At 39.0% G+C, this 14,021-nt stretch overlaps 1 protein-coding gene across 4 annotated transcripts in view; it reads right to left on the bottom strand.

Annotated features, from left to right (window-relative positions):
• The window catches only part of LOC124789769 (TATA element modulatory factor-like), a 178,229-nt gene that overhangs the window by 75,345 nt on the left and 88,863 nt on the right, over positions 1 to 14,021 (bottom strand). For all 4 annotated transcript variants that reach the window (XM_047257228.1, XM_047257230.1, XM_047257229.1 and 1 more), the window contains one exon: positions 1,825 to 1,928. In XM_047257228.1, coding sequence (XP_047113184.1) covers positions 1,825 to 1,928 — 104 coding nt within the window. The remainder of the gene's footprint in view (positions 1 to 1,824; positions 1,929 to 14,021) is intronic.

Genomic DNA, 14,021 nt, shown 5'->3' with positions numbered 1-14,021 from the left:
AAAACTGCTGTTTTGTCACTTGTAACCACTAGTACTTTAACATTTGTGATAGTGCCCCCCCCCCCCCCCCCCACACACATTATTTGCTTTTAACCCATACAGTTTTCCCTTCCCTTTCCTGTTGAGGTGAAGACCATGCCTAGTATAGTTCCATCTATTGATAGAGCTGACAGGAACCACACAGATATGAGACCCCATACCTGATCGAAACAGCTGTTCCACCTCTAAATTAATTATTCTAACAGAAGAGTTTAAATGAGGCCAATCATGGCAGTGAACTAGACTGGTCTACAGCTTCAAGTTAAACTGCGGAATGATCAACTAATGCAGTGCCACCTACATCTTGGCAAAATGAAGACAGAGCATTAGACAACTGATTGTAAGAACTTGGTACCATCCAAACCAAAAAGTAGATCTCCTCTGAGTGACTACATTCAATTATGTTGGAATCAGGATAACCAAAATGGCCAGCTTACTGGTGAGGCGGGGCAAGAATTACTTTGGCTTGGGTGAAATGTGAATGAGAACCAGTGTCACCTTAACTGATAAATAAAAATCATACAAAAACAAAAGACTATTGTATCATTGTAGAATAACTCTGTAAAACCACGATCAAAGGCCATACTTATACAAAAGAAAAATGGAGAACCCTGACACAGTTTATCAGGCAGAAAATCATGACCACTAATTTATTACAATTTACTTTTGTGGTTCAAGGCCTCATGCAAGGCTTTCTAGTTGATTCCACTTGGGAAGCTTGCCAGGCTTGTGTAGTAGGTAACTGATGTGTAGATGCATAGTGTAGTATCATGCATTTTTTGTGATAATGGAAGGAAAGTGGTAAAACCTGTGACTGGTGCAGAGCCTACTACTCTCAAATAGCACCAAGGGAGCTTTTGGGCTTAACATTTGCATCTGAGAGACAGGTCACTATCAACAGTGTCCTTTCTCCATTAAATGCAATGGAAAGGTTTGGAACTTAACATGGCCTCTAGTGTAAACAAATATTAGTTTTCTGAGTACATAGTCTGTCTTATGACAGACTTAAAAGGTACTGAAAAGAAGTTACTAATAATACATTTTAAACTTGCATAAAACTCTATTAAGTTTTTTATTATGTTATAATATTATGAAAAGCTGATGGAATACAAACAAAGAATGAGAGAAAAAACTACCAGGCAAGCTGTTAATGTAAATCTTTGCATGATGGATATAAACATAAAACAGGTGACAGCTGAAAGACACCATCAAATTGTAAAATAAAACATGGTATTTAATGTATTGTTCACTTTACGGCTGAAGAAGAAAGTAATTTAAAAAAGCATATAAATGACCAGTGTGGCGAATTTCTTTGTTGTTGTGGTCTTCTGTCCGAAGTCGGGTTTGATGCAGCTCTTCATGCTAGTCAATCCTGTGCTGGCCTCTTCACCTCTGCTTACCTACTGCAGACTACATCCATTTGAACCTGCTTATGGTGTTGAAGCCTTAGACTATAACACCACATTTCAAAGCAGCTGTTCTCTTCTCATCTGCACTGCATATATTTTTTTACTCTTTTAAATGTCATTACTTCAATATTTTATGGTTTATGGTATTTTTAATTGTTTATCAATGTGTTTCACATAACAAATTTCAAATAACTCTCACTTTTGACACTCATCTTTCAAACAAATAATCTCATGCACACTACAGCTGTAGTCTTATATGCTCCAGTGTACCAATTAAAAATTAGGGCACCAAAACTTCTAAAACATCTTCGGTAAGCAATCAATAACCATGGCATGTTAAGAGAAAAAAGCTCTGTAGATATGTTTCCATACCAACCTCTTCAAATCTGTGTTGTGCTCCTCCAATTCAATATTTAGCCTGCTTATTTCAATCAATTTTGACTCCCTTGACTCCAATATCTCTGTCATATCAGCCACTCTCTAAAAACAAAGAAAATTTATTGAATTTTTATATCCATAGGAAGTGTAAAGGGATTTAGAAAAAGCTGTAAGGTTGAAGGAGGCACGGGGATGAGACAAACAGCAGACCCAGAGAGGGGAAACTACCATTTAATTATGATACGAAATGCTTTCATTAGACAGAGAGAGTTTAGTTATTACACAAAATGCTTTCATTAGACAGAGACAGAAACAGAGAGAGAAAGAGAGAGAGAGAGGGGGGAGAGAGGGGGGAGAGAGGGGAGAGAGAGAGAGAGAGAGAGAGAGAGAGAGAGAGAGAGAGAGAGAGAGAGAGAAACCAATTTACTCTGTTGGTTATAGTTAACTCAAAGCTTTTTGCGAACAGATAATCAATTAAGTTTTCATGAACACACGTACACCATGTACACCACCCTCATGACTTGCATCATTTCTTCCTTTCTCTCTTCTTCTTTTTTTCCCTTTTATCCAAAAAGATTTCCTCAAAAATGACTTTATCAAAGAAATCACTATTTACAGCTGCAATGTCACTAAGGGAAAGCAAACTGGCATTCTTACTGCAGTTCAATACAGCATGCTGTGCTTCTGATGCTGTTCAGTCTGTTAATGTCTCTCAAAGGATCACTGCATGTTTAGGCTGTGAGAGCATTGTCACTTTATTGCAAGAAGTATTGTTAGCACAAAAAATTGCCACCTGAAATGGAGTATGTCACAGCAACATCATAAGAATATCCAGCTGCTATAGTGACACAAAAATATTAAGATCTGCTTCATAATGGTTCCCCACTGTCACCAACACAAGCTGATGACTGTTACCTACAAATTGTGGCTCATAGGTACACTTAACCCATTACTGGCCATTGTCCCTTTTTTGGGACGCGTATATTTTACTTATTTCTACGTAAGTAATGGAGCTTTTACTCTTTATTGTTGCACCTGTAGGTTCAACTAACTGCTATAATGCCTGTAAATGTAAAATAAATAACTTTTTACTAAGTACTTCACGTCAGGAAAATTATAAACTTGCAGATTTTTTGTTCTCGCACTTGGCAGCACTGTGTGTCTGCTGGTAGTTCCTGGACGACAATGACCTGTGATTTAGTTGTCTGGGCGTGTTTGTTATGAACATATGGATGTCCGTATAATATTAAGTATACTTCAGATTTTTTCAAGTAAGTGCAATATCGATATATTTTATGTGTCCCAGAAATGGGACAATGGCATGTTACACTATCATTTATTGTCGATGTGCCCTATTCTTGTATACACGTATTATACAGAGAAGAATTGCTTTTTTTCATATTCTATTCGAATTTTACGATTCCAACAGGATAAAAACATGCTGCGTGGACTTACACTTGCAGAAATTCTAGCAGAACTAGAGAACCATCAAGAGAGTGACGATGAAGATGATGACGTAGAATTGGCGATTATTCCAACTGATGCAGATGTAGTAACAGATGAAGAAGACATTGATGAAAATGTACTGAACAATAAGTCTGTTGTACAAGATGTAGCCGGTACTTTAGAGCTCATAACCAGCCGAGATGAAGCTAATGCTACAGTTGTACCTCCAGAAGCCAAAAGAAGGAAAGCGTTAGGAGATGGAGCAGAAAGTGGTACGTTATTTACAAAAAAATATAACTGTAAGTGGTGTAAATGTCAACCAACGTACACAAACACTAGTGAACCAGGGAAGAGCAACGAACATTATGTTGCGGAATGGCTAGCAAATAATACAGTGACCCAGGTGTTTGAGGATTCTTTTTTCTGAGAAACTAATGGATACTATTATTGAACAAAGTGAAATCTATGCTTGCCAACATAACAAAATAAATTTTCTGCTAACCAAAGAAGAACTAAAATCATTTATTTGCATACTACTTCTGAGTGGTTATCATAAGCTTCCCCATGAGAATATGTACTGGGAACAGGCTCCTGATGTCGGAGTTCCTTTAGTCTTCAACTCCGTGTCAAGAAATACGTTTCAGGAAATAAAGAAATTCATTCATCTCAATAACAACTCCAAAATAGACAGAAACGACAAGATGTACAAACTGAGGTTGTACTTTGAAATGCTGAAAAAGGAATTTGGTAAATTTGGCGTATTTCTTTAAGAACTCTCAATTGATGAAATGATGGTATGTTATTATGGCAAACATTCAGCTAAATGTTTATGAGGGGAAAGCCTATCAAATTTGGATATAAAATTTGGTGTCTTAGAAGTTCCAGTGGCTTTCTTTATAATTTTTCGCCTTATTGTGGCAAGACTGACAACAAACAGGAGCCTTTAGGTGCAAGGGTAATAAATGAACTAACCAGCATGATTGCAGAATCAGAGTATCCGAATTATAAGCTTTTCTTTGACAACTTTTTCACCAGTGTTGACACACTGATCACACTTGGAAAGAGTAAAATGAAAGCTACAGGAACAATAAGAGAGATCCGAACTAATGCATGTCCTTTGATTGACTCGAAAAGAATGGCAAAAGAAAAGGAACGAGGATTCTATGACTACATGTTCGACAAAGAGAACGAAGTTCTGGTTGTGAAATGGAGTGACAACAAACCAGTATGTGTAGCGACAAATTACAGTACTATGACTCCTCTGAGTTCTACTAAAAGATACTCACGAGCAAAGAAAAAGGAAATATCTGTTACAATGCCACATCTCATCGAAGAGTACAATGCCCATATGCATGGCGTAAATCTACTGGACAAGCAGATATCACTTTACAGGACGAGGATAAGGTCAAAGAAATGGCGGTGGCCATTATTCACACAGATGATAGATATCTGCATAGTAAACACATGGCGTGCAAGCCAAATTGCTAACTCTAATGAGAAGCTCTCACTTTTGGATGCCTGACAGAGAATAGTGATGTTTTACCTATCAAAGAAAACAGGATCAGTACCAAAACGCAGAGGACCACAAGGAAGCAAATTGATGGGAGGACGGGTGAGTACAGATGTACGACTACATCCAGGAAATCATTTCATTGTGGCGAGTAAAACACAGAAGAGATGTGCTTACTGCAAGAAAAAAAACAACAAAAATTTGTGATAGGTGCAATGTTGGTGTACACGACAAGTGTTTTGCTTCATTTCATACTGAATAGACATTCAATAATATTAAAACATTCTTTATTTATTGTTTGTGTTGTTTCTTACAATATTATGCACGGAGAATTATGTCATGAATTTGGATAGCACATTTGGCCAATGTCCCAAAAATGGGACGGTCTGTAGTTTTTGTTCTAATAAACTGAAAACTTTCAAAACCACTTTTTATTCAATTGATCACTCAATGTAATGTATTTATGTATAAAAGTTTGCAAAAAATGATCCAATAGAGTTTTGGCCAGCTGCATCAACTTTGGCAGTATGCTATCATTTCCACACAGACACATTGGCCTAAAGGTGTTCATCACACACAAATTTACAACCCCCCCCCCCTGCCCCCCCCCCCCACAAACACACACAAAAAAGAAAAAAAATGTGCTTAAAGAAGAAGGGCAAATATACACACTCTTTATCAATGGCACTGGGTTCTCTTTACAGCTAAGCACTGGATTTGTGTGGTGCTCAATAATCATTGTAGAAGAGTGTAGAGGTGGCCACATACGTAATGTGACTGAAAGTATCTGGACACCACCAAAAAAATTCGCTTTTCATATTATGTGCATTGTGCTGCCACTTACTGCCAGGTAATCCACATCAGCAACCTCAGTAGTCATTAGACATGAGAGAGCAGACGGGGGCACTCCACGGAACTCACGCACTTTGAATGTGGTCACGTGACTGGGTGTCACTTGTTTCATGCATCTGCATGCGAGATTTCCACACTCCAAAACCTCCCTAGGTCCACTGTTTCTGATGTGACAGTGAAGTGGAAACATGAAGGGACACGTACAGCACAAAAGCGTACAGGCCGACTTCGTCTGGTGACTGACAGAGACCGCCGACAGTTGAAGGGTCGTAATGTGTAATAGGCAGTCATCTGTCCAGATCATCACACAGGAATTCCAAACTGCATCAGGATCCACTGCAAGTACTATGACAGTCAGGCGGGAGGTGAGAAAACTTGAATTTCATGGTAGAACGGCTGCTCATAAGCCACACATCGTGCCGGTAAGTGCTACAAGACACTTCGTTTAATGTAAGGAGAGTAACCATTGGACGATTGAACAGTGTAAAAACATTGTGAGGAGGGATAAATCATGGTACACAATGTGGCGATCTGATGGCAGGGTGTGGATTTGGCAAATGCCTGGTAAACGTCATCTGCCAGTGTGTGTAGTGCCAAAAGTAAAATTTGGAGGTGGTGGTGTTATGGTGTGGTCGTGTTTTTCATGGAGGGGGCTTGCACCTCTTGTTGTTTTGCATGGCACTATCACAGCACAGGCCTACATTGATGTTTTAAGCACCTTCTTGCATCCCACTGTTGAAGAGTAATTCGGGGAGGCGAATGCATCTTTCAACACGATCGAGCACCTGTTCATAATGCATGGCCTGTGGCGGAGCGGTTACACGATAATAACATCCCTGTAATGGACTGGAGTGCACAGAGTTTTGACCTGAATCCTATAAAACACCTCTGGGATGTTTTGGAATGACGACTTCGTGCCAGGCCTCACCGACCGACATAGATACCTCTCCTCAGTGCAGCACTCTGTGAAGAATGGGCTGCCATTCTCCAAGAAACCTTCCAGCACCTGACTGAATGTATGCCTGCGAGGGCGGAAGCTGTCATCAAGGCAAAGGTTGGGCCAACACCATACTGGATTCCAGCATTACCGATGGAGTGCGCCATGAACTTGTAAGTCATTTTCAGCCAGGTGTCCGGACACTTTTGATCAAACTGTGTATCAATGCAGGACTTCAGAGTGATATCCCACAGGTTCAGCAAGGATATGGATCAGTCAGATCTCTAACACCTCACGCCACTATTGAGGTTAATTTGAGAGTTCTGAACTATCGGGACTGAATTCTCCAATCTCCTATCCAGCCCCCATGTCAACATTTAGATGATGGGTTCATCCTTCAAGATGATAATGTATTAGCAAACCAGCCTCACATCATTAACATTTTCCGCCAGAAGCCAGGAATCAACAACAACCTGTGGTAAAGCTGACATGAACCTGATTCAGCATTCTTAGAACCAGTCGAAACTTGTAATGGCTCATCCCAGGAAGCCTCCTCACACACTGGATGACTTGAGGAGGACCACCATCAAAGAGTGGGGCAAGTTTGAAGAACTACAATCTGACTCCCTTGTGGACAACATGCCAAAGAGAAATCAAGCATATTACAATGGAATGGGTGGAGCAATATGGTACTGAATGCCATCCAACTGAAAAGTTTGATTTCACTGAGGTTCACTTTTATGCTCCTGAATCATTATTTATGCTGGAAGAACTTAGAGAGAGAAGGTACAATCAGTATGCAAGGGTTATCCAGAAGGCATTTAAGAAATATTTTGCCCGTAGACAGAATGAGAAACAGAAAAATGAAGCTGCAGAATTAGTTTTTGGAAAGAAGGAAAGGAGATGTTATTCACTGAATAGGAATTTTGTGGATGATTATATTGGATTGGACCTACGACCTTCTCTACGGAATATTGTTGGTCACAGAGCAAAAACTGCATTCGCTGAAGTGGTTAAGAAATATGACAGGAGGTTTAAGCCCGTACGTCGTGATCTGGTACTGACGTCACATTCATAATTTCTTATTGGAAGAGAACAAGTGAAAAAGGGTCCAAACAAAGGGAAATATGTTGAAATTATCAAACAGAAGTTCAACTTGGAAAATATAAGTCATGTTTCACTTAGTACTTTTCAGGATGATTTTATAATCATTCATATGAAAGAGGAGTATGACAGCTTCTTGGAAATGGTGTTCAAAACTGAATTTTTAACTACTTTGAACAAAAAGTTTCAAGCCCATTTAGCACGAAACTTGCACATAAAATTTTCAAACCATGGACCTTGCCGTTGGTGGGGAGGCTTGCGGGCCCAGCGATACAGATAGCCCTACCGTAGGCAACGGAGGGGTATCTGTTGAGGGGCCAGACAAACGCGTGGTTACTGAAGAGGGGCAGCAGCCTTTTCAATAGTTGCAGGGGCAACAGTCTGGATGATTGACTGATCTGGCCTTGTAACACTAACCAAAACAGCCTTGCTGTGCTGGTACTGCGAACGGTTGAAAGCAAGGAGAAACTACAGCCGTAATTTTTCCCAAGGGCATTCAGCTTAACTGTATGGTTAATGATGCTGGTGTCCTCTTGGGTAAAATAGTCCCCCATTCAGATCTCCGGGCGGGGACTACTCAAGAGGACGTCGTTATCAGGAGAAAGAAAACTGGCGTTCTACGGATCGCAGCGTTGAAAGGTGGCTACACTGAGCCACTGCGCCAGAGATTGCGCCAAAGAGTATTATTAAGCCGCCTACACAGTGGTTGTCGAGAGCTCGTGGTAGTCAGTGCCTGTTAAGAACTCGTAGCAGGCAGTGCGTGGGCAGAGCTCGTAGAAGACAGTTCGTGTTGAGATGTGCTAGTGGGCAAGGCTTGTCGAGATGTTGTAGTAAGGAGTGTTTGTTCCATGTTTTATCCAGTTATTTGATGGGAGAGATAGCAGATGTTATTCTAATGAAGATATTGTAACGATCAGAGTGCTTTTCGTCAATATATATGAAGGTAAAATATTGCGTGTTTTTTCATTATTTCCATGTTTTAAATAATGCGTCATGACAGGTTCAGTCAACAAAGCATCTGGCTTGTGTTCTCGTATTAGAGTGCAATTCTGCTTTCCTTACGCAATTATAGTATTTGTAATTTTCTTTTATCACGTCAGTAAAATTGGTATTTAAAAATTCTTGTCTTGTTGGAGAAGAACCGTGCCAGATGTACGTTGAGTCACACTCCCACACACAGAACAGTTACATTTGTGCTTTGGTTTTGTAGGTTTTATAGTTGCTGGGGACTTAATTAATTAATTGTGTTAACGAAAAATTTCATTTCATTCTTGTTGTTGTTCTTTGCAGTCAGACAGCGTAATAATACTAGTTAGGGCCAACCGATTACGAGACACAGCGTAATCGGACATACAGCTACTAAAAACAAAAAAATATTTTCAATCATATTTTAATTAAGGCCCCATGCAGCGTGGAATGTCAGATCCCTTAACCGGGCAGGTAGGTTAGAAAATTTAAAAAGGGAAATGGATAGGTTAAAGCTAGATATAGGGGGAATTAGTGAAGTTCGGTGGCAGGAGGAACAAGACTATTGGTCACGGGAATACAGGGTTATGAATACAAAGTCAAATAGGGGTAATGCTAGAGGTGGTTTAATAATGAATAAAATAATAGGAATGCGGGCAAGCTGCTACAAACAGCATAGTGAATGCATTATTGTGGCCAAGATAGACACGAAGCCCATGCCTACTATAGTAGCACAAGTTTACATGCCAACTAGCTCTGCAGATGACGAAGAAATTGAAGAAATGTATGATGAAACAAAAGAAATTATTCAGATAGTGAAGGGAGACGAAAATTTAATAGTCATGGGTGACTGGAATTCGGAAGTAGGAAAAGGGAGAGAAGGAAATGTAGTAGGGGAATAGCGATTGGGGGTAAGAAATGAAAGAGGAAGCTGCCTGGTAGAATTTTGCACAGAGCACAACTTAATCATAGCTAACACTTGGTTCAAGAATCATAAAAGAAGGTTGTATACATCGAAGAAGCCTGGAGATACTGACATATTTCAGATAGATTATATATTGGTAAGACAGAGATTTAGGAACCAGGTTTTAAATTGCAAGACATTTCCAGGGGCAGATGTGGACTCTGACCACAATCTATTGGTTATGAACTGTAGATTAAAACTGAAGAAAGTGCAAACAGGTGGGAATTTAAGGACATGGGACCTGGACAAACTGACTAAACCAGAGGTTGTACAGAGTTTCAGGGAGAGCGTAAGGGAACAAATGGCAGGAATGGGGGAAAGAAATACAGTAGAAGAAGAATGGGTAGCTTTGAGGGATGAAGTAGTGAAGGCAGCAGAGGATCAAGTAGGTAAAAAGACAAGGACTAGTAGAAATGCTTGGGTAACAGAAGAAATATTGAATTTAATTGATGAAAGGAGAAAATATAAAAATGCAGTAAATCAAGCAGGCAAAAAGGAATACAAACGTCTCAAAAATAAGATCGACAGGAAGTGCAAAATGGCTAAGCAGGGATGGCTAGAGGATAAATGTATGAATGTAGAGGCTTATCTCACTAGGGGTAAGATAGATACTGCCTACAGGAAACTTAAATAGACCTTTGGAGAAAAGAGAACCACTTGTATGAATATTAAGAGCTCAGATGGAAACCCGGTTCTAAGGAAAGAAGGGAAAGCAGAAAGGTGGAAGGAATATATAGAGGGTCTGTACAAGGGTGATGTACTTGAGGACAATATTATGGAAATGGAAGAGGATGTAGATGAAGATGAAATGGGAGATATGATACTGCGTGAAGAGTTTGACAGAGCACTGAAAGACCTGAGTCGAAACAAGGGCTCGGGAGTAGACAACATTCCATTAGAGCTACTGATGGCCTTGGGACAGCCAGTCCTGACAAAACTCTACCATCTGGTGAGCAAGATGTATGAGACAGGCGAAATACCCTCAGACTTCAAGAAGAATATAATAATTCCAATCCAAAAGAAAGCAGGTGTTGGCAGATGTGAAAATTACTGAATTATCAGTTTAATAAGTCACGGCTGCAAAATACTAGCGCGGATTCTTTACAGACGAATGGAAAATCTAGTAGAAGCCGACCTAGGGGAAGATCAGCTTGGATTCTGTAGAAATATTGGAACACGTGAGGCAATACTGACCCTACGACTTATCTTAGAAGCTAGATTAAGGAAAGGCAAACCTACATTTCTAGCATATGTAGACTTTGAGAAAGCTTTTGACAATGTTGACTGGAATACTCTCTTTCAGGTTCTGATGGTGGCAGGGGTAAAATACAGGGAGCGAAAGGCTATTTACAATTTGTATAGAAACCAAATGGCAGTTATAAGAGTTGAGGGGCATGAAAGGGAAGCAGTGGTTGAGAAGGGAGTGAGACAGGGTTGTAGCCTCTCCCCGATGTTATTCAATCTATATATTGAGCAAGCAGTGAAGGAAACAAAAGAAAAATTCGGAGTAGGTATTAAAATCCATGGAGAAGTAATAAAAACTTTGAGGTTCGCCGATGACATTGTAATTCTGTCAGAGACAGCAATGGACTTGGAAGAGCAGTTGAACGGAATGGATAGTGTCTTGAAAGGAGGATATAAGATGAACATCAACAAAAGCAAAACAAGGATAATGGAATGTAGTCGAATTGAGTCGGGTGATGCTGAGGGTATTAGATTAGGAAATGAGACACTTAAATTAGTAAAGAAGTTTTGCTATTTGGGGAGCAAAATAACTGATGATGGTTGAAGTAGAGACGATATAAAATGTTGACTGGCAATGGGAAGGAAAGCGTTTCTGAAGAAGAGAAATTTGTTAACATCGAGTATAGATATAAGTGTCAGGAAGTCGTTTCTGAAAGTATCTGTATGGAGTGTAGCCATGTATGGAAGTGAAACATGTATGATAAATAGTTTAGACAAGAAGAGAGTAGAAGCTTTCGAAATGTGGTGCTACAGAAGAATGCTAAAGATTAGATGGGTAGATCACATAACTTATGAGGAGGTGTTGAATAGGATTGGGGAGAAGAGAAGTTTGTGGCGCAACTTGACTAGAAGAGGGGATCGGTTCGTAGGACATGTTCTGAGGCATCAAGGGATCACCAATTTAGTATTGGAGGACAGCGTGGAGGGTAAAAATCGTAGAGGGAGACCAAGAGATGAATACACCAAGCAGATTCAGAAGGATGTATGTTGCAGTAGGTACTGGGAGATGAAGAAGCTTGCACAGGATAGAGTAGCATGGAGAGCTGCATCAAACCAGTCTCAGGACTGAAGACCACAACAACAACACTTTTATATGGATTGCCTCTAGCAAGAAAGACACAGTATTTACAAATGAGCAAGAGAAAAGTACTGCTGTCAACAAGCAAGATGCAGTATTTACAAACGAGCAAGAGAAAATGTGAGTAAACAATTTCAAAATATAAAACATAATCCACGAATAACAAACTACATGAAATAGTTCGTCATATCTAAGCATCAGAAAACTTTTACCAAAGTCTAGAGGTTCAGCCCACCTATACAAAAACACATTCGGCATACAAAAACAAATTTATCACAGCTCAGAACTAACCATATACTACAACGGTAAGGCCAGGAATGGACATATGCCACAGATTTTACCAGAACTACATTTTAAAGATTGGATAATAAACAAAAATTCAATGCAGACAATTTTCTAACATACCCCATGTTTGCAGATAACATGGAGTATTAATTTAGACCTGTATCTGATTTTGGTTGCCAGCCACAGGACACACAGAATGTACAATAAAAGGTAAAGTGCATATACAATATAAATAACAACAAAATCTGATGGACCATATTTCCTAACCTAAAGATAATCCCTACATACGGATTTTCATGAAAAAAAAAAAAAAAAAAAAAAAAAAAAAAAAAAAAAAAAAAAAAAAAAAAAAAAAAAAAAAAAAAAGGATACCACTGAGGATGGCATAACAGTGGTGAAACATGTTTGGGTGGTAAAACAAAACAATAATTTGTGTACCATACTTGCAAAAAGGCGGACCCATCCTTAATTAATTATTATTTTTCTGCAAGCACAGGAACTGAGCTAAAAAATTCAGATATGAATTTCGTGTATTCATTTATAACCTGTTTTCCTTCAGCTAGTGCCACTGCCTTCTGTATGTTGAAATTTTACTCTCTTGCTAGTTTATGGTTTAGGCTGTGGCTGGATTTTAATATTTTAAACCTTTTCGTATTGTAATTGTGTTATAGTTGAGGGCTATTATGTGACCAGCAAATGTGCTATGGGACCTGTTACTCTCCAGAGCTCTGAGATGTTCTGAATATCTTGTTTTAAACTTCCTGCATGTTTCTCCAATGTACACCAAGTGACACGTGTTGTATGTAAGAATAGATGGAATATGGTAAACGCACAAAACAACTCATGAAAATCTCTGGCTTTGTGAAAGGCCTATATTGATACCTCAAAACGATGAACCTCCAAGAACTAACTCTGACATACTTACTCATGCTGAGGAAGAAATTACAGAATGAATGGATGATTCTACCAATTATCCAGACCAATTTTTAAACTCTTTTAGCACACCCAACCTTTCATCACACAAAATTAATTTGAAGAATGGCTTTCCAATTACTTTGTTGTGAAATCTGAACTCACTGAAATTGTGTAATGGTACAAGGCTTAAAGTTACTTCTCTCCAAATGTAACATCATTAAGCAGAAATTTTGATAGGAAATAGCACAGTTCAGCCGAGCAAGCTTTTATACATGTTATCTGAATCTTCCATCGGTTCTTGGTAGAATAACATTATAATAAATGAAAAGTACTAGTTTGCTTTCGTTCTACAGTATTTATAGTTTTTATACCCTAATTCTAACAATTTCACATTTCACTTTAAACTTGTACAATTCCCAGTGAACTTACGTTATGCCATGACCACAAACAAACCACAACGCCAGACACTGTGTGTTGCGGGTATGGACCTTAGTGTCAGTTGCCTTTGGAATTGCCAGCTCCTACATGGCTCTCTCTTGTGTTAGTGAAACACACAAGCTCTTTGTTCAGGTTCTTGATCATACCTCTTCAAACATTGTATACAAAGAAGCTTTATAGTTCAAAAATAAATTACACACATACAAAGTTTCCAGTACAGCTATAAATAAATAACTGGCAATGCCGGGTTTCTCAGTTAGTTCTACACTGAAGATCTGTGGATTCAATCATAAGTTTTTTTTGGAGTCCACAAGATCACTGTTTATATAAATATAACAAAGACTACTATTCAAATTCCACTCCTTAAAGGTGGTGCCTGATTAACATATTTACTTAATTGTAAGATGAGGCTTCTCCCCAAATTTGTCATTTACATTATCATTTGTCTTACATTA

This window comes from Schistocerca piceifrons, chromosome 3, assembly GCF_021461385.2.
Source record: "Schistocerca piceifrons isolate TAMUIC-IGC-003096 chromosome 3, iqSchPice1.1, whole genome shotgun sequence".
Lineage (NCBI taxonomy): Eukaryota > Metazoa > Arthropoda > Insecta > Orthoptera > Acrididae > Schistocerca > Schistocerca piceifrons.
The sequence above is the reverse complement of the archived record's forward strand: the minus strand, read 5'-3'. Positions and strand labels throughout refer to the sequence as shown.